Here is a 20,876-nt window from a genome sequence, read left to right on the forward strand (position 1 = left end):
GGCAGTACAAAGAGATCTGGGTGTTCTTGTACACCAGTCAATGAAGGTAAGCATGCAGGTACAGCAGGTAGTGAAGAAGGCTAATAGCATGCTGGCCTTCATAACAAGAGGGATTGAGTATAGAAGCAAAGAGGTTCTTCTGCAGCTGTTAAGGGCCCTGGTGAGACCACACCTGGAGTATTGTGTGCAGTTCTGTCTCCAAATTTGAAGAAAGACAATCTGGCTATTGAGGGAGTGCACGTAGGTTCACTAGGTCAATTCCTGGAACGGTGGGACTTCCTTACGCTGAAACACTGGAGCGACTGGGCTTGTATACCCTTGAGTTTAGAAGACTGAGAGGGGATCTGATTGAGACATATAAGATTATTAAAGGATTGGACACTCTGGAGGCAGGAAGCATGTTTCTACTGATGGGTGAATGCCGAAACAGAGGACACAGCTTAAAAATATGGGGTAGACCATTTAGGACAGAGATGAGGAGAAACTTCTTCACCCAGAGAGTGGTGGCTGTGTGGAATGCTCTGCTAGTCACATGCTAGTGGAATCAAGGGTTATGGAGATAAGGCAGGAACAGGATACTGATTAAGGATGATCAGCCATGATCATATTGAATGGTGGTGCAGGCTCGAAGGGCAGAATGGCCTACTCCTGCACCTATTGTCTATCTTTGGATTGTGGGAGGAAACAAGAGTACCTAGCAGAAACAGGGAGAATGTGCAAACTCCACACAAGCAGTCAAGCAAGAGTGGAATCAAACCCAGGTCCCTAGTGCTGTGAGGCAGCAGTGCTAACCACTGAGCCACTGTGCCATCCCACTTATTTGTGAAATTTATTTGTAAAATTAGTATTGAATCTATTTCCACAGCTTGGTGTGTTTGCCTCAATCAGGTGTTTTAGCTGGAACGGCAATGCTGATGCTATCTCCCATAATGTAAAAAAACTGGGCTCAGCTATCATGGTGTTGAAGAATTCAACAGATGTTTACTACAACTAACCATCATGTGCAAACATGACATTCCTCAGGCCAATAAGTATCAGGGCTAATATTGAGCTACCACGTTAAAACAGAGCAGAATGCTTCCTGTAGAGTCTATTGCTTCAAGTGATCCAAGATAAGATGGTAAATATCCTCGAGTCACATGCTATGAAGCAGAAATGAATTCATGAGCATGTCTCTTAAAGATATAAGGACAGAAAGATAGAATACATCACCCTTGCAGATATTCGCACTCTCCTGCATTGTCAATTCTGCTGAAACGTAACAATGCAATTCTCTCAGGTTGGAGAACAGTTGACCAGGGAAATGAATCAAGTGACGTTTAGCTTGATTCAAAGCACACGAGATTGGAGATATTTACAATTCCATTTACAAGGTGGAAACACCCAATGGAAAACCACAGGTTAATCTTAAAATCCGTATCCATGGTGTCTCTTCTTCTGCCTGTAGTTCCATCAATGGCCACCGCCTCTGGTGGCGCTGCTGGACCTGGCAAGGTCCCCACTGTGGATCTTCTGCCTCAACCTAATTCATGCCCCAGCAGTGCCCAGACCTCATCTGGAGGTGTAGTCACCACTTCCTAGTAAAATTCCCATCAAATTCCACCTTAGTAGCTATGGAATTTAAATACATTCTATTAAATAAACTTAAAGTCAAAGAGTCATAGAGATGTACAGCATGGAAACAGACATTTCAGTCCAACTTGTCCATGCTGATTAGCTATCATAACCTAATGGGCACTTGGCCTATATCCCTCTAACCCCTTCCTATTCATGTACTCATCCAGATGCCTTTTAAATGTTGTAATTGTACCAGCCTCCACCACTTCCTCTGGCAGCTCATTCCATACATGTACCACCCTCTGCATGAAAACGTTACCCCTTAGGTCCCCTTAAAATCTTTCTCCTCTCACCCTAAACTTATGCCCTCTAGTTCTGGACTCCCTGACCCCAGGGAAAAGACTTTGTCTATTTATCCTATCCATGCATCACATGATTTTGTAAACCTCTATAAGGTCACCCCTCGGTCTCCAACGCTCCAGGGAAAACAGCCCCAGCCTGTTCAGCCTCTCCGTGTAACTCAGATCCTCCAACCCTGGCACCATCCTTGTAAATCTTTTCTGAACCCTTTCAAGTTTCACTTGTGAGGGAGACCAGAATTGCATGCAATATTCCAAAAGTGGTTAACCAATGTCCTGTACAGCCGCAACATGACCTCCCAACTCCTGTACTCAATGCTCTGACCAATAAAGGAAAGCATACCAAACGCCTTCTTCACTATCCTATCTACCTAAGACTCTACTTTAAAGGAACTATGAACCAGATCATTCTTAAGGAAGGAAATCTGCCATTCCTTTTTGGTCTGGCCTGCCACGTGGTGCTGCATCCATGGAAAAACATTGTTTCTTATCCGCCCTTGAAATTGTATAGTCAGTTCAAAAGCAATTAATGACAGATAATAAATGCTGGCCCAGCCAGTGATTCCTCATCCCAAAAATTGATTAAAATCATCCGGTAAAGAAGTGAATACTTTCTCCTTTGATAGTGGCCTCTCCTTTATTCTTGCTCTGCAGCACTAGAAGTCCCAGCAACAGGGCATGAAGAAGTTACCATAGTAACGTGGCAACCATTCTCCTCTGCATTTGAAAAATATATCTATTTCCTAGACAACTAACAAAAACAGCACCTTCTGTAAAGCAGAGGAGCAGCATAGCCTCGGAAGCACAAAGGAACATTAATCACTGGCAGGAGACTCAAGTGAACACATGCAGACATAATTACCAGAAACTGGCGTCGCTGTGTTCGGATGAAATAACGGAGTGAATTTGTCGGGAACTACGACAAGTCGAAGCAGACAGTGATGTTGACATGGTTGGGACAGGCTGGGGCTGTCTCTTTCACCCCGGGAGCCTCACCCCAGTGAATGACGTTGGCTTGCACCACCCAGTATCAAGCTAAGGCTGCCGTCGGGAACTGCAACTCACTCACAGCACAGCCCTTTCTATCAAAGCTAAGTTCAGCGTAAATCCTAAACAAGCCGTTCACTCTGTCTCCCTCCCCACAGACGCTGCCAGACCTGCTGAGTTTCTCCAGCGCTTCTGGGATTGGTTACAGCCTTCCAGTGTGGTCTCAATGATCACTCCAGACAGATCCAAACTTTGACAACCACTGTTCTGTCACCCTTCAGTCATTTCATGGAATCCCTGCAGTGTGGAAGCAGACCCGCCAGCCCATTAACTCGACACTGACCCTCAGAAGAACATCCCACCCCCACCTGCATACCCCATGGCTAATCCACCTAGCCTGCACATGCCTGAACACTATGGGTAATTTAGCATGGCCAATCCACCCTGACCTGCACATCTTTGGACTGCGGGAAGAAACCAAAACACCTGGAGGTTGTAGACACAGGGAAAATGTACAAAGTCCACACAAAGAGGCTGGAAGCGAACCCGGGTCCCTGGCAATATGAGGCCTCAGTGCTAACTACTGAGCGACCCTTTCATGAGTGAATATTAAGCTTCTATGATTCTGTGAGATCAAGATCAAATGTTAAGTGGGATGTCTGCTTATTTGTATAGATTGGAGTGATCAGTGGTACTATACACTGAATCCAACACTTGGTGTCACATTTGGGAAATCACTGGTTGGGGGTTATCTGTACAGTTCATATTGACAGCCAGTCCCTATAAGATTGATTAGTGGTACTCTATCCAACAGCGATGTTGCCCGTTGAGTCAAGAGGATGGATGGGGAATGGAGTAAAGGTGGAAGTAGGCTGTCTTTGCAATGGCGAAGGTAAGGGCTTGGAAGGTTGAGTTTGCAGATTCTGATGGAACAGGCTGGCTCAGCCCACAGCAGGGAGCATGGCTGAAACTGTGGCAGAGCTGAAAAATGTGTTGCTGGAAAAGCGCAGCAGGTCAGGCAGCATCAAAGGAACAGGAGAGTCGACGTTTCGGGCATAAGCCCTTCTTCAGGAATGAGGAGGGTGTGCCAAGCAGGCTAAAATAAAAGCGTTGGGAATGCCCCTCCCCCAAGGAAGGAGGTTAAGGTGAGGGTGGATAGGTGGAAGGAGGTTAAGGTGTGGGTGGGTAGGTGGAAGGAGGTTAAGGTGAGGGTGGATAGGTGGAAGGAGGTTAAGCTGAGGGTGGCAGGGCTGGGGAGCAGAGACTGAGCCTGAAGGCCGTGTCTTTGGTCACGCCAACCTTCAGCCAAAGGAAGTTGCGGCTCACTCAGTACTTGGATGCTCTACACAGTGGGAGTGAAGAGAAAGAGAGAGGCTGCTCTGAGGCAGACATAACAGACACATTACGGACACACGCAAAACTGGGCACCATGGCTTCAGATGGAGTTCTAAAAGGAGGCAGGCTGTGATTGAGAATTGGGAATGAAGAAAGTGCTGGATCACTGTGAGACTCCAGGGTAATGGTGTAGAAGAGAAACCATCGATGAATTTCTTTGATCATTCATGATAAGCCAACCCACCTCCAGAGAGTACACTGTTTGATGAAAATGCAAAAGGAATAAAGCTTTATTGAAAAATTCCAGGTTCATTGCATTGAACTCAAGTCCCTGAGTCTCGTAACATACTTGCACGTGTGCAATAACCCACTAGAATTCATTTTTTGCTCTTTCATGGGATGTGAACATTGTCAGCAAACTTATCAATTGCTGCCCACCTTAAATTTCCCTTGAACTAAATGGCTCATGAAGCCATTTTATGGGACAATTAAGTGTCAGAGCCATTCAGGTCTGGAGTCATAAGTAGGCCAGACCAGTTAAAGCCAGTAGATTTCTTTTAAAGGGCATTAATGAACTAAATAGGTTGTATTTAACCACAATCAACAATTTACTGAGACTAGTCATTGGTTCCCAGTTTAAATTCCATTAGCCGCCGTCTTGCAGTTTGAACCCCAGTTCATTAGTCTTGGCCTCTGATTTCCTAGCCCAGTGACAACTACCACGACACAGATATCTCTCCTACGCTGTCGGGAATGCATGAAAACTTGTCCGAACCAGTCTAACCTGCCCAGAGTGAAAAGCAAAGGGAATAAAAACCCAGGTTATGAAGTCTGACTGTTGTTATGTTTTCAAGCAAGTCCAGAACTGCCTGAGAACTTGCAAATCAGGTCAGAGCGTTGCAATCGAAATACACCCATTGCTTGCAATCAAGTAGCCATTTATTCCCAATTTTAGGGTCTCGGGCTTTAGAATTATCACACCCCAGCGCAATGGAGGCTTCAAGTCCATTGTGCTACCCATGCAGAAGATACGCTGAAAGGAATATTGGACAAGATGAATATATTAAGAGTTGTCCTTCCTGGTACTAAAAGACATGCTCTAACTCACCCTTTTCTCACCTTCACCTGGTCCACCTCTGACTCTTCCCTTTGCTTCCTTGAATTCACTGTATCCATTTCTGGAGATAGGCTGTTCACCAATGTTCACTACAACACACTAACCCCCACAGTTACCTTGACTACACTTCCACACATATGCCCGAAACGTCAATTCCCCTGCTCCTCGGATACTGCCTGACCTGCTGTGCTTTTCCAGCTGTACACTCTTGACTCTGATCTCCAGCATCTGCAGTCCTCACATTCTCCTACACTTCCACACAGCCAGCCTCTTGCTGGGACCCCCACTTCATTCTCCCAGTTTCTCCATCTCCGACACATCTGTTCCGACAATGCCACCTCAGGTGCCTCCATCATGTTCTCCTTTTCCCTCAACCGAGGATAACTCTACCACAGTCAGCAGGGCCCTCACCCGCATCCGACATATTCCCCACACTTCCCCTCCCAGGTAAGGGTTCCTCCTGCCCTCACTTTCCACCCAACAAATCTCCACAATTCAAAGGACCATTCTCAGCCATCTCTCTCACCTCCAGCAAGGTATCACTGCCAAACACATCTTCCCCTCCCCTCCACTGTCAGCATTCCACAGAGGCTGTTCCCCTCTGTGATATCCTGGCCCACTCCTCCATCATTTCCAACATTTCCCCATTCACCTTTCGCATCTTCTATTTAATCGTGGAAGGCGTAACACACGCCCATTCACTTCCTCCATTCTCACTGTCCAAGGCCCTAAAAACACGTGCTAGGGAAGCAACTGTTTACTTGCCTTTAAAAGTAACCATCATGTGGCCCTGGTGAAGACTGAGCTATATAGTCACCACAAGCATACCCTCCGTGTGTGTCGTGTGCTAAATGAGATCTAGCTACTTAAAACTGGGCATCGATGAGGCGCTGTGGGGCTCATCAGCAGCTGAAGAATTTTATTCAGCCACAATCTGTAATGCGTAGCCTGACATATCCCCCATTACCCATCAAGCCATGGGATCAGCCTGGATCAATGCAGAAGGGTTTGCAGCATGAGGCAGACCTAAAATAAAATGTGGAGCCAACCTGGTAACGTTGCAAATCAGATAAACAGCAGAAGCAGCAGATGACTCAGTTAAGCCATCTCACAACCGACAGGCCAGGTCTCAGCTCCACAGTTCACCACATCCAGCCATCAACAGCAATAGATAATTAAACAGCTCGCATGTGGAGGAGCTTCCACAACTAACTCCATTGTCAACAATGAGAGAGTCCAGCACATCAGGGCAAAAGATGGGGCTGAAATATTTGCAACCATCTTTAACCCAAAGTGTCAAGCGAATAATCCATCCTGGTCTCCTCCCAGTGGTCCCCAGAATCACTGATGTGAGTCCTCAACCAGTTTGATTCACGCTTATGCGATATCCAAAACAGTTGAATGCACTGGATACGGCAAAGGCAATTGTCCCTGACTACATTCCACCAGCGGTGCTAACAACATATTCTTTAGTATTAGTCATGCCCTTTGCTACGCCGTTCCAGCACATTGTTCACTTATATCCTGTCCTGAAAAGAAATATAGGACTAATCTAACATAGCCATCAGCCTCCTCTCAATCTCAGGCAAAGTGTTGGGAGGTATCATTAACAGTGCTACAAAGTAGCACTTAGAATCATTGAACCCATACAGCATGGAAACAGGCCATTCAGCCCATCAGATAAGTGTGTCAGGGGAATTGAAAATATGTTAGGTGGATCAAGTCCCTCTAAAGAGCACCCCATCCAGACCCACACCCTTACAACTATAATCCACCTCGTCTGCACATCCCTGTGAGGCAACTTACAGAATTTTGGATTGTGGGAAGAAACTAGAGCACCCAGGAGAAACCCACACAGACACAGGAAGAATATGCAAACGCCACACAGAGGGTGGAATCGAACCCATGTCCTCTGAGGCAGCAGTGCTAACCATTGAGCCACCATGCCACCTCACTTGCACAGCACTGATCTGCTCACTGATGCTCAGTTTGGGTTCTGCCAGGACCAATCAACTCCTGACTTGGTTACAGTTTAAACGTTGACAAGAAAGCTAACTGGTGGGCACAGTCACTGGCCTTGAGACCAAGAGCAATCCTTGACTGAGTGTGGCATCCAGGAACCTTAAAAACATGAAGTCGGTGGTGAGAGGTGTCCACTCACTGGAGTCTGAACTTGCACAAAGGAAGATGGTTCTGAGATTAACAACTCCAGGATCCCTCTGCTGGAATACCCAGGGTTGAAGCGTGCTCACAGACAAACCTCAAATTACAATGGAAACTTTTCTCATTCAGGAATCCTAAAGGGGCTTTACTCAGCAAATCCTTCAAATTAACCTGACTGCGTTATGCCCATCCATTATCAAAACCGTACGGGTTCCATTTCTTTTTCAGGTAGATATATTAGGGGATTTGAAAACACAGTCGGTGGATTGAATTAGGTTACAGATCAGTGAGGATCAAATTGAACAGACTGAATGGCCTCCTCCTGTTCCTATATCCCAAGTTAAGGCCATAAGATGTAGGAGCAGAATTAGACCATTTGGCCCATCGAGTCTGCTGCTGCATAGCTGATATGCTCCTTAACCCCATTCTCCTGCCTTCTCTCCATAACCTCTGACGAATCAAGAACCTTTAGATTAGATTAGATTAGATTAGATTACTTACAGTGTGGAAACAGGCCCTTCGGCCCAACAAGTCCACACCGCCCCGCCGAAGCGTAACCCACCCATACCCCTACATCTACATCTACATTTACCCCATACCTAACACTATGGGCAATTTAGCATGGCCAATTCACCTGGCCTGCACATCTTTGGACTGTGGGAGGAAACCGGAGCACCCGGAGGAAACCCACGCAGACACAGGGAGAACGTGCAAACTCCACACAGTCAGTCGCCTGAGGCGGGAATTGAACCCGGGTCTCAGGCGCTGTGAGGCAGCAGTGCTAACCACTGTGCCACCGTGCCACCCACCTATATGTCTTAAAGACACTCAATGACCTGGCCTCCACAGCCCTCTGTGGCAATGGGTTCCACAGATTCCCCACCCTCTGGCTGAAGACTTCCCCCCCATTTAGTTCTAAACAGTTGCCCCTTCACTCTGAGGCTGTGCCCTCGGGTCCTAGACTTTCATACTAGTGGACACATCAGCTCCAGGCCCACTGTATTCAGGCCTCTCAGTGTCCTGTAAGTCATGTCAATGATGTACAGGTTGAAAAGAGATGATAGTGCATCCAGTTTTGTCAATTGTGGTCAGACAATCTGAATATTCACTGGACAAGTATGGGACACCAAAATACCTCAGGCAGGCAGGGGGAACGAGGGAGGAAAGGGGTGTTTCATCAGTGCTGATCGACAGAGACGCACTCAATAGGCAACCATCTTTTTTTAGATTACTTACTGTGTGGAAACAGGCCCTTCGGCCCAACAAGTCCACACCGACCCGCCGAAGCGCAACCCACCCATACCCCTAACCTAACACTACGGGCAATTTAGCATGGCCAATTCACCTGACCTGCACATCTTTGGACAGTGGAAGGAAACCAGAGCACCCAGAGGAAACCCACGCAGACACGGGGAGAATGTGCAAACACCACACAGTCAGTCGCCTGAGGCGGGAATTGAACCCGGGTCTCTGGCACTGTGAGGCAGCAGTGCTAACCACTGTACTCGGCAAGACCTCTCGCTTCTTACCAACAAATACAGCGCTTTGTGTCACCATGACAACCTGAAGCAGGCCAGGCCCACTTAGCTCCACGCTGGGGGATTTTTGACATTTCATTAAGAAAAACGCAAAGCATAACAAAGCAAGGTGATTCATTTCTGGCAGGGTCAAGTCAATACGGGAAAATGGGTGTCAACCATGAAAGAGACTCAGTCTTTCGACAAATCATTTAATAGTTCAGATGCCGGGAGGGAAGTAAAATAATTATGACAGAAATTGAAGAGTTTTGGGAGGGTTTGAGTTATACGAAGAGAATGGGACTTTTTTCAGTGTTCGGGGATGTGTAAGTTGGCTGCATTAGTCAGGGGTAAATGTAGAGTAATTGGGTAGGGGACTGGATCTGGGTGGGTTGCTCTTCAGAGGTTTGGTGAGGAGTTATTGAGCCGGGGGCCCTGTTTCCACACTGTCGGGATTCTATTCTATTCTATTTTCTCACTGGAACGTTGGAGGTTGAGGGGTGACCTTATAGACATTTATAAAATCATGAAGGGTCTGAATAAGGTGAATGGCAGGTGTCTTTTCCCTAGGGTGGGGGATTTCAAGACTAGGGGGCATATTTTTAAGGTGAGAGGAGAAAGATTTTAAAAAGACATTAGGGGTCACCTTATCTTGCACAAAGAGAAGTTCCTGTGTGGAAGGAACTTCCTGAGGAAGTGGTGGATACACATTTAAAAGACATTTGGATAAGTACATGAATAAGAAATATTTGGAGGGATATGGGCCAAGTTCAGGCAGGTGGGTCTGGTTTATTTTGAGATGATGGTCAGCATGGACTGGTTGGACCGAAGGGTCTGTTTCTGTACTGTATGACTCGATGACTCTGTAAAGAATCGGAGGAAGGGAACTGAAGAAGCAGATTGACAGATAGTTGGACGAATAATATCAGAGACAGATTCATTTTTAAGCAGGATATGATTCAAAGTGCTATGTCAATATTCTTAATGCCAAGACAATTACTCACATGCCACTGACCTGCAAGAGCCAATGCTAGCTTGAACTCATCCTTGAGCATCTGCAGAACGTCACAAACACCTTCTTCCCCCTATTGTCTCAAGAGAAAGAGATGTTGACATGACTTTAAGGTCAGACACAACGGCCAAAGAAAAGGTCTCTGCTTTTCCGAAGGAACTCAACTGGTTAGAAATCCCAGTTCGGAAAGGCAAACAACTTGGGATAAAGTCCAGCTCCCTTTTGTCAGACGTGACTCAGTGCGCAACACTCTTTCCCAGGTTTCATTGCTTTCTGTTTTTGATTCCCACTCCAGGGATTAAACTCAGAACCGACTGCAGCGCAGCCAGAGGCGCAGTGCTCTGTGTGAGATGGAAAACTGAGAGGGTGCACCATCCCTCTCACGGAGTTGTGAAAGGTCCGCTGGTACCACATTGAATTTATTCCTCAGTCAACATTGCAAAGACAGCTTTGTTGGTCACCATTACCCATTTTGTGAGAGCGTGCTGTACACAAATGAACATCATTCCTTCATTACAACAGTAGCTACACTCGACCGGAAGCAAGTGTAGGCCATTCAGCACCTCTGACCCTGTTCTACCATTCAATGACATCATCGCTGACCTGTGACCTAACTCCATATACTTTTGAAATAGCCCCACAGAGGCTGGGATTCTGTCAGCAAGTCACCCATTATTTACACAAGCATAGTATTTGACAATGGTCTGGTTACCTCAGAACCAGCTCTCAGAGTGAACAGAACCTCTGACGAAGGGCTTATGCTCAAAACATCACCTCTTTTTCAGCACCACACTTTTTGGCTAGAACTTCTGAACTCCTGTTTATATGTGTCAGCCAGGGCTCCCTGACTGGACCAGATTAACAGCCCCAATCAGGGACTCCTATTCTCTGAGATTCATCTGCTCACCTCATTACAATCACTGTACCTGCCTTTGGCCCATACCCCATAATACACTAGCTTAACAAAAAAATTATCTGCCTCTGATTTAAAATGATCATTAACACCTCTAGCTCCAAACATACTCAGTTGGTTTTAAACTATTCAGGTTGTAAAAGGTGCAAAATAAATGAAAATGTTTATTTCTTTCCCCGGTGCCAGGTTGAAATTCCAATTCCAGGGCACAGCAATCTTAAGGTTGCACTGACCAGTAACTGAAGGCAAAATCGTTTCTACTACAGAATTTCCTTCTTTGTCCATTTGAAACCAGACTAGTTCTCCCTCTCTCAGCTACTGGCCAGTGAAGTGTCCAGTACTGCAGATTCCAACATTCTTCAGGAGATGAGGAGAAACGTCTTGACCCAGAGAGTGTGGAATTCTCTGCCACGGAAAGCGGTTGAAGCCAAAACACTGAAAAGGAGTTAGGCATCGTCCTCAAGGTGAAAGGGATGGCAGAGTTTGGGGAGAAAGTGGGAACAGGGAACTGAGTTGGATAATCAGTCATGATGATATTGAATGGCTGAGCAGGCTACTCCTGCTCCCGTGTTTGACGTTTCAACACTCGTAGAGGGGACAGGATGGCCTTGTGGCCTCATTGCAGGGCTGTTAATCCAGGGACCCAGGTAATGGTTGGAGGACCCGGGTTCCAAATCCTGCCATCGCAGATGGTGGCATTTGAATTCAATAGTAATCCGAAATTACGAGTCTAATGATGACCATGAACCATCTGGTTCACTAATGTCTTTTAAGGAAGGAGATCTGCCATCCTTACCTGGTCTGGCCTACATGTGACTCCAGGCCCACAGCAATGTTGCTGACTCTTAATTACCCTCTGGGCAATTAGGAATGTACAATAAATACTTGTCCAGCCAGTGAATAAAGAAAAAAGCAAGTCTTCCAGATAGCACTGAAAATAACATGCAAAAGGCGTGCAGAGCCCAATCTCCCAGGACTGAGGACAGAAGGAGAGGTTGAAGATTCTCTGGCAGCACAGCAGTCCAACCACAGGCATCCCAGGGTTTGAGCACTCCCGCTTTACCTGGTATGCCAAGCCCCAGAGGATCGGTCTGCCCACAAACACAGCCTTGGCACCTAGTGCGAGAGCCTTCAGCACATCACTGCCCTTCCGCACTCCGCCATCCAGGAAGACTTCAACCTTCCCTCCCACAGCGTCAGTGATCTCAGCCAGGACATCAATCTGAGGAAGGTGGAGAAAAGCTTTGTTAAGAGCGTACATTTACATTTCTGAGCGGTGGGCTTTGCTAAAGCGTGGTACTGTCCTGCCTGTGAGTTAGCAGGTTGGACATTCAGGTGCCACTGCAGACACCTGAGCAGATGCATCTAAACTGAAGGATAACTAAGAGTGCTGCACTGTCAGAAAAGCAGTCTCACAGATAAGACAATAAATCAAGGCCCCCTTTGTTCTGTCAGGGAAATAGCACTATTTCAAAGGATTCCTAACCAATGCTCATCCCTTCACTAAAACACAGTACAGGTTATTTGGCCATCTTCACGTTGCTTTTGTTTGGAGCTTGCTGTGCACAAATTAGCCGTAGCAATTCCTTCTCCTCTCAGCCTTCTCTGCTTTAGGGAGGATACGATGTTGGGGTGCAGAGTGGAGAGGAGAGGGAGCGAGTGGGACAGGGACAAAGGGGCAAGGCAGTGTAAAGCAAGAAAGGAAAAATGCTGCCCCCTCCACAATTCCCATCAACTCTGATGAAGAGTCATCGAGAGTCAAAACATTAGCTTGCTCTCTGTCCACGGATGCTGCCTGACCCATTGTGATCTCCAGCAATGTTTGTCTTCAGTACAGATTCCAGCCTCTGCACTGATGTCCTCCTACACTTTTGTACCTTGTTTCCCTACCCACGGGATTACCATTAAACACAAATCCAAATGGATTCACAGCCTAATAAATACCATAGTGGATCAGATGTTGGCATTTCTGTAATGAGTAACCCAATGTCTGATTGCTGATAGCTTGTCTGCCATCTCCAACGCACAAGTCAGGAGTGTGATGGAACAGTTTAATGGCTATTCCGTTGGCCTTTTTGAGTGTGTCTCCAACATTCAAGAAACTTAACACAATCCAGGTCCAGGCAGCCTGATTGGTTGTTACCCTATCCTGCACCAGTGCAGAATTGTATACCATCGAGGGGATGCATTGCAGCATCTGCCCTAAGGTCCTCCAGTAGTGCTTTCCAAAACGCACAATTTCTACCTCCTTGAAGGACAAAGGCACACGATACGAGGGAATGCCAATATTTGCAAGTTCCCCTCTGAGACACTCATCGTCCTAACCTGGAACTACATCAGGTCTCCTCAATGTCATTGGATCAAAATCCCAGAACTCCCTTCCTAACAGCACTTACTCCACATGTACTCCACATGTACTGGAACATTGCTGTGTTAGTTCAGCTGCGTTAGGCACTCACTGCCTCATGGAAGATGGGGTTTGAGTCTTGCACATATCTTGTGGGCAGCCACATGATGCAAGTTATGCAAGAACCATGGCGGCACGGTGGCACAGTGGTTAGCACTGCTGCCTCACAGCGCCAGAGACCTGGGTTCAATTCCCGCCTCGGGCGACTGACTGTGTGTGGAGTTTGCACATTCTCCCCGTGTCTGCATGGGTTTCCTCCGGGTGCTCCGGTTTCCTCCCACAGTCCAAAGATGTGCAGGTCAGGTGAATTGGCCATGGGAGATTGCCCGTAGTGTTAGGTAAGGGGTAAACGTAGGGGTATGGGTGGGTTGCGCTTCGGCTGGTCGGTGTGGACTTGTTGGGCCGAAGGGCCTGTTTCCACACTGTAATCTAATCTAATCTAAACCCTGTAATGATGTAGGAAAAGTATCTGAGCAGCAGTGCAAACCTCTAGCTTGGCATGTGGCAACACTTTGCACCTGCAACATTGTTTTAAAGACCAGCAGCCAAATGAGCCCTGACACCAAATGATAGCCTCAACAGAACCCAGAGCCCATTTATTACAAGTCCAAAGAACCATAATGTATCCATCGGTGGTAGATTGGGAGTTGGGTAAAAACAATGACTGCAGACGCTGGAAACCAGATTCTGGATTAGAGTGGTGCTGGAAGAGCACAGCAGTTCAGGCAGCATCCGAGGAGCAGGAAAATCGACGTTTCGGGCAAAAGCCCTTCATCAGGAATGATGGAGTTAACTTACTGTGGCTGGCACACAATCCAGTTGCCGCGCTCCGTGATTTGATACAAGTATCCCGTCAATTCCATGCTTAGCAGCTTCTCTGGCATCATCAGCTAAAGTTACAAAGACCTGGCAGTTAGTAACAGTAACTAAAATAGTTTCTCGTGAAAATGAAATAACAGCATCTGTACAAACATTCAGGAGGGACTGAACAAACTGCGAGAGTGTAGGTTTCTCCAAACACGTCAAGTCCTGGGAGGGAGACGTGCATTTTAACACTTGCACGATGCCTAACTTTTATTAACTTTCTACTCTACATTCTGAAAGAGGTGCTATAGGTAGCATGGTTACAACCCCAAGGTGTCAGCCAGGTTCTCTTTGTACTCTGATACTTCCATTTATCTTAATTAAGAAACCCTTCCACTGAAATGTTTTTGTATCGTTTTAAGTTATTAATATGATTACAGTAATAATGTGCATTTAATTTAATTACTTCACCATGTCAAATGAGCATGATTGATTGCTGAACTTGTAAAAGAATAATAAAATTCCGCACTAAGATGGATCATTAGACTTTGTCTGCAACACGTGCTTTTTGCATCAGTATCATGCTACGTTTTCGTTCCAAATTATTTTGTTCTTTAGAATGTAATATTTTTCTTTTACAGTCAGGGCCTAAACCTTTTCATTTGTTGCAAGTGAAGAATGAAATCGAAGGGGCAGGACACCGAGCGGAAACTCGAGACATTTGCCACCATGCTGGTTTGCAGTTACCATTCACCTCCACTTCCACTTCCTCCCCCAGCTCACCCCACTTTCCCAGAGGCAGGATGGGAACCGAAAGGGCCACCCGCTCATGGTTGGCCAATTCCAGCCGAGTTAACGGGCCATTCACAGGAATTGTCCAGGCATGGTTGGCCAATTCCAGCCGAGTTAACGGGCCATTCACAGGAATTGTCCAGCCACCAGAGACTAGGCCTGGAAGAGGCCTCCCAACCACGATCCAATGCTTCAGGCTGAGGCATTGAGCTCCTCCCCTCCCTCCCATTCTGCTTGGTCACCTTGCAACCACATGTTGCCTCCTAATCTTCATCTCTCCGCAAATATCGACCTGGATGCGGAGGCCTTTGTTTTTCATATTGAAAAAAGGAGACATTTCAGGTACCCTCTCTTTCTCCCACTCTCTTGTATTTCCTTTTTTTATCTAAACTTCAGGCTTCAACTCCTTCCAAGTTGAAGATGCTGCTTCTGGCCCTGAGAACCCACCCTCCATCCTTAATGAGATGATAACAGGAGTAGGCCATTCAGTCTATCAAGCCTGCTCCACCATTCAATACGAATAATTCAATTGAAAACTTCAATGATTTTGACTCATCCCATCACCATAAGCCTGTACATCACTGGTGGTGTCTACTTTAAACATATTCAATGACTGTTCTTCGAAAACCCTCTGTTCTAGAGAATGCCAAAGGGTCACAACCTTCTGAAATTCTCCTCATCTCAGACCTAAGTGGCAACCCCCTCAATTTTAAAAAAAAATGCCCTTGACTCTAGACTCCCTCACCAGGGGAAACATCTTAGCTACATCTACGTCCTGGCTATCAGGTGATGTACTGGTTTGATGAGATCACCTCTCAATTTTTGAAACTCAAGAGTACAAGCCCAGTTGCCCAATCTCTCGTCATAAGACTGTCCCACATCCCAGAAACAAGTCCGATAAACCTGGCTTTTGAGCACTAATTGGGCAATCTAGGAAAAAAAAATCATGTGACTGTTTCCCATCAGTCCCCCTTCTATTTGACTCTGAACCCTCTTCCCCCACACCCCCAGATACCCAAACTCTTACCCATAGTCTTTTATCCAAATACAATGACTGGATTTTGACCAAACACAAAGACAACTAGCAATACTAGACTGGGCAGTGAGGGGTGGATGATTTCATGACTGTACACACTGCTCACATTCAGACAAACTTACCGAGCTGAGCAAAACATCAGAAAAGGTATTCCAGCTCACCAAGGCAGGAGGCAAAACAAAATTAGGGCATGGTTCAAGCCAGAAGTGAAGAGTGCTGTTGGATCGCTACTCACCTCTCAAGATTCCTTTGAGAACGATGGGCAGTTTAGTCAGCTCCCGCAGCCAGTCAATGTCCTCCCATTTTATAGAGGGGTCGATAGCATCAGCTGTGTACACAGCCAACCCACTGTCATCTCCATAGTCCTTTTTGGAAAATGCCAGATCGAGTGTCTCAAAGTTTGCCATCCTGAAAACAAAACAGCTCATGTCAGGAAGCTTTTGGCTTCAGCCATTGATGGAGTACTTGAGAGGGCGGCAGATTGGAATTCAGTCATTTGACCTTTTACCTCTCCCTCAGCATTTTGTACTTATGGATGTTCTACCTTGTTAACCTCAATTTCATAGAATCCCTGCAGCCCGGAAGCAGGCTGTTTGGCCAATCAAGTTCACACTGACCCTCCAAACAGCATCCCGCCCAGACCCATCCCGCTACCCCATAATACTGCATTTCCCATAGCTCATCCACCTGGACAGCCCTGCGCAATCTAGCATGGTCAATTCACCTAACCTGTACATCTCTGGACTGTGGGAGGAAACTGGAGCACTTAGAGGGCACCCACACAGACATGGGGAGAATGTGCAAACACCACACAGACAGTTACCTGAGGGTAGAATCGAACCCAGGTCCCTGGTGCTGTGAAGCAACAGTGCTAACCACTGAGCCACTGTGCCACTCCATGCTACTACTTATGAATGCTCTATCTTGTTGATCTCAAATTCCAGCTATTTCCCCCTACTTCTTAACATTAAAAAATCACACAAAACCAGGTTATAGTCCAACAGGTTTATTTGGTAGCACTAGCTTTCGGAGTGCTGCTCCTTCATCAGGTGGTTGTCAATAGTGGCACTGAGGAAGGAGTGACACTCTGAAAGCTCATGCTTCCAAATAAACCTGTTGGACTATAAGCTGGTGTTGTGTGATTTTTAACTTTGTCCAACATCGGCACCTCCAAATCATGACTACTTTTTAATAGTCTTCCTTCCCCGAATACATTTTGCCCTTTTAAACACCATCATTATGAAATTGCAAACCTTAATGCCAGGAAACCTGTAATATTCTGTCAGAGATGATGGTGCAGTGCTAATGTTACTGAGGCCTAGGGTAATGCTTTGGTGGGCCATTGGTTCAAAACCCACTACAGCAGTTGGTGTTACTGCAATCCAATTTAGAAATCTGGAATATATAAGGATAGTGTCAGTAATGGCGACTATACCTGGTTAGACTCCACTTGGAATACTGTGAGCAGATCTAAGCTCCACACCTTCGGAAGGATAAACTGGGCTTGGAGAAAGTACACTATACGTTTACAAGAATTGTACCTGAACTTTATCAGTTATGAAGTTGGATTATATAAATTAGGCCAGCTTCTTCACAAATTTAGAACATTATGTGGTTATCGGATCGAAGTTTAGATTAGATTAGATTCTGTACAGTGTGGAAACAGGCTCTTCGGCTCAACAAGTCTACACCGACCCTCCAAAGAGTAACCCATTCCCTCTGACCAATGCACCTAACGTTCTGGGTAATTTAGCATGACAATCCACCTGACCTGCACATCTTTGGACAGTGGGAGGAAACCGGAGCACCCGGAGGAAACCCACGTAGATACGGGGAGAATGTGCAAACTCCACACAGACAGTTGCCTGAGGTGGGAATCAAACCTGGGACCCTGGTGCTGTGAGGCAGCAGTGCTAACCACTGAGGCACCATGCCACAGTTATCAGATTGAAGTCTTCAAGATATTAACAAGGAACAACAAGAGATAAAGGTAAACCGTTTCCATTTTGGATGGGGATTCTATAACGAGTCAGTATTGTCTAAAAATTAGGGTCAAACTGTTCAGGAGGGATGTCGGAAGCACTTCTACACACAAAGGGTGGGAGAGGTTTGGAGCTCTCTTCCACATTTGGCAGTGGGTGCTGCATCAATTGTTAATTTTAGATGTGAGTTAGATAATTTATTTTGTTTAGCAAAGGTATTAAGACAGGTAGATGAAGTTAGGCCATGGATCAGCCGTGATCTCGTGTGGCAGAACAGGCTCGAGGGGCTGAATGGCCACTCCTGTTCCTACATTCCTAAAATTATGATCATCTGTTGTTCAAAACCCAGAATATTCTTTAGGGAAGACAGTCTGTCATCCTGATCTGGTCTGGCTTGACATGAGATTGCAGACACACCCAGTGTGGGCAGTTTAGTGGTTCAGTGGTTAGCACTGCTGCCTCACAGTACCAGGGACCTGGGTTGATTCCCACCTCGGGCGACTGTGTCTGTGTGGAGTTTGCACATTCTCCCCGTGTCTGTGTGGGTTTCCTCCAGGTGCTCCGGTTTCCTCCCACAGTCCAAAGATGTGCAGGTCAGATGAATTGGCCGTGATAGATTGTCCCGTAGTGTTCAGGGATGTATAGGTTAGGTGTATTAGTCAGGGGTAAAATGTAGAGCAATGGGTCTGGGTGGGTTACTCTTCGGAGTATGCACAGTGTGTACTGTACCTGCCTCTGGGCCAGAAGACTGGAATTCAATCATGACTTGACCAAACAGATCAAGTTTGATTTGCAAATGCTTCAGACACTACACACTGTGCCGCAAGATCTCTTTCGTATAACTAAGTTATGTTATTATAGAAGAACTCTACATTTCTGAGCATTGGCCAATCCTTCTCATGCTTTTTGTGAAATTTGACGTGGCCAATAATTTAAAATGGAGTATTGACATCACTAAACATTGAGACAACATTTGGAATTCTATGGCAAGGGGTGGGTGTGTCAGCCTGGGATGGAAAGCAGTCAGAGCCTGTCCCATCACTGTAACTAGGGTAGTTTTTGTCTGTGCAGGTTCGATGGGCCTTTTCTGTACTGCACGTTTCTACACGTGAATCCATAACTCAAGGCTACAACTGGCACGTGCATCCGCATTTAGAAAAATGGTCACAGGACTTGAAAACATTAACTTTGTTTCTCTCTCTGCAGATGCTGCCAGGAATTCACCAGCAATTTCTGTTTCTGCCACTGGAGGGAATCGGTTGGCTCAGTTGGCTGGAACACTGGCATGGGTTTGAATGGTGCTGCCAATAGCGTTGGGCGTTCAATAATCCCTTCGATCTGGGTGGATCTAAGCTCCGCTTCCTGCAGTGGAAATGAAGTGTTGGGTTTGCCTTTTTACTGAGGAAGAATCGGTGACTGGGGGGGGGGGAGATTAATTGTGCACCACCATTTCCTTTCTGACTTTCAAATGCATCATATTACCTCAAGTGAGGGGGCAGTTTGAACTTGTTCCGCACATCCGCCAAACGCTTCCCCAGGTAGGGAGTGTCAACGGTTAGGAAGACTCCGCAGTAGCCAGCCTTCTCCGCTCTCCTCACCAGGGATTTAGTCAGCTCCCGATCCTTATAGATGTATAACTGCAGCCAACGTGTCGCACTGGGCACTGCCTCGGCCACTTCCTCAATGCTGGAGGTAGCCCAGGTGCTGAGCATCATGCCCGTGCCTAGCCTTCCACAGGCTGTTCAGCCGGGTGCACATGTCAAAGAAAAATGTCATTTGTTAGCCTCAGATTGAAAACATATTTCTCATATTAATATTCAATCTACAAACGGGAATTCTAATTGAAAATAACAGCCCCCAAGCACACCATCACTCCCTAGTCAGGCTCTCTTTGGAACATGTGGAGTTTTGCAATAGTCTACTTTCAAAAGAATATTTGCTCATTTTGTAAGGGATTGACCTGGGATGATCAGGATTAACATGTACCTAAATACATTCTCATAAAGCATTCATTCCACATAGCTCCCACATGTTCAGGCCATTACTTAAATTCAGCCATGGAATGTGTCCACAATGGAACATCACACAGGCTAACTCAGTTCAAGACGATTGTCATTTTTCTAACATACTCTAACAACTTTTACACAGACCTATGTTGGAATGGTTTCAAGCAGATGAATCAGATTGGGTGGTATGAACTTTAATTGGCAACTCAACTGGCCATTTCCAAGGCACAGAGAGATGGAGGAGGGGGTGAACACAGATAGATCGAGCAATGTCATACCGAGTACCTGCAGTGTACTGTGGGCCAACAGCAGCAGCCAGTATTATATTCAACCACAATCTAAATCTAATTCTGAATCTTTGTCCCAGGGAAGGTAAGGAGGTGTAATAAATGTTGGTGCTGCTCACATCCCTTGAGAAAGTCATTAAAAATTCAATCCTTTAAAATTTCATAGCATTAAAAAAAACTTACACTTATATAATGCATTTGACTATTTCTTAAAACATCTGACAAAATACTGTGATAAAAGAATGTATAGTATACATGGGAGTCAGTTAGCTTGGATGAATGTTTTGCAATACAGAGTGACATCAACAATGTGGGTTCAGTTCCTACACTGGCTGAGTTTACTATAAGGACCCTCCTTCTGAACTTCTCTCTTGAGGTGTCGTGGCCCCCAGGTTCAACCACCACCAATCATTTCTCTCTCTCTAATGAGAAAGCAGCCTATAGTTTGGCAAGTTTACGGCAACTTTACCTTTACCCTTTATAATATACATTTACATTTTTGGAGTTTGGATTTCAAAACATTAACAAGTGGTGTTAGCTATTTCTATGACAGGTTTACTTTTTCTGAAATGTACGCGGTCAGAGAGTCCTCCTGGAACAGT

At 46.0% G+C, this 20,876-nt stretch overlaps 1 protein-coding gene across 3 annotated transcripts in view; it reads right to left on the minus strand.

Annotated features, from left to right (window-relative positions):
- Positions 1–20,876, minus strand: part of hao1 (hydroxyacid oxidase (glycolate oxidase) 1) — a 52,212-nt gene that overhangs the window by 1,100 nt on the left and 30,236 nt on the right. Inside the window, exons 3-7 of one of the 3 annotated variants that reach the window (XR_011961928.1) lie at positions 19,464–19,719; positions 16,235–16,407; positions 14,166–14,257; positions 12,024–12,182; positions 10,051–10,127 (exon numbers count right to left, since the gene is read on the minus strand). Coding sequence is in view for 2 of the 3 variants with exons in the window: in XM_072581460.1 (XP_072437561.1) it covers positions 10,040–10,120; positions 12,024–12,182; positions 14,166–14,257; positions 16,235–16,407; positions 19,464–19,719 (761 nt within the window). In the remaining variant the exon portion in view is untranslated. Of the gene's footprint in view, positions 1–10,039; positions 10,128–12,023; positions 12,183–14,165; positions 14,258–16,234; positions 16,408–19,463; positions 19,720–20,876 lie in introns of all 3 variants that reach the window. The other 2 variants (XM_072581459.1, XM_072581460.1) reach the window with 2 other exon arrangements.

Source organism: Chiloscyllium punctatum, chromosome 11 (assembly GCF_047496795.1).
Source record: "Chiloscyllium punctatum isolate Juve2018m chromosome 11, sChiPun1.3, whole genome shotgun sequence".
NCBI classification, from domain to species: Eukaryota; Metazoa; Chordata; class Chondrichthyes; order Orectolobiformes; family Hemiscylliidae; genus Chiloscyllium; species Chiloscyllium punctatum.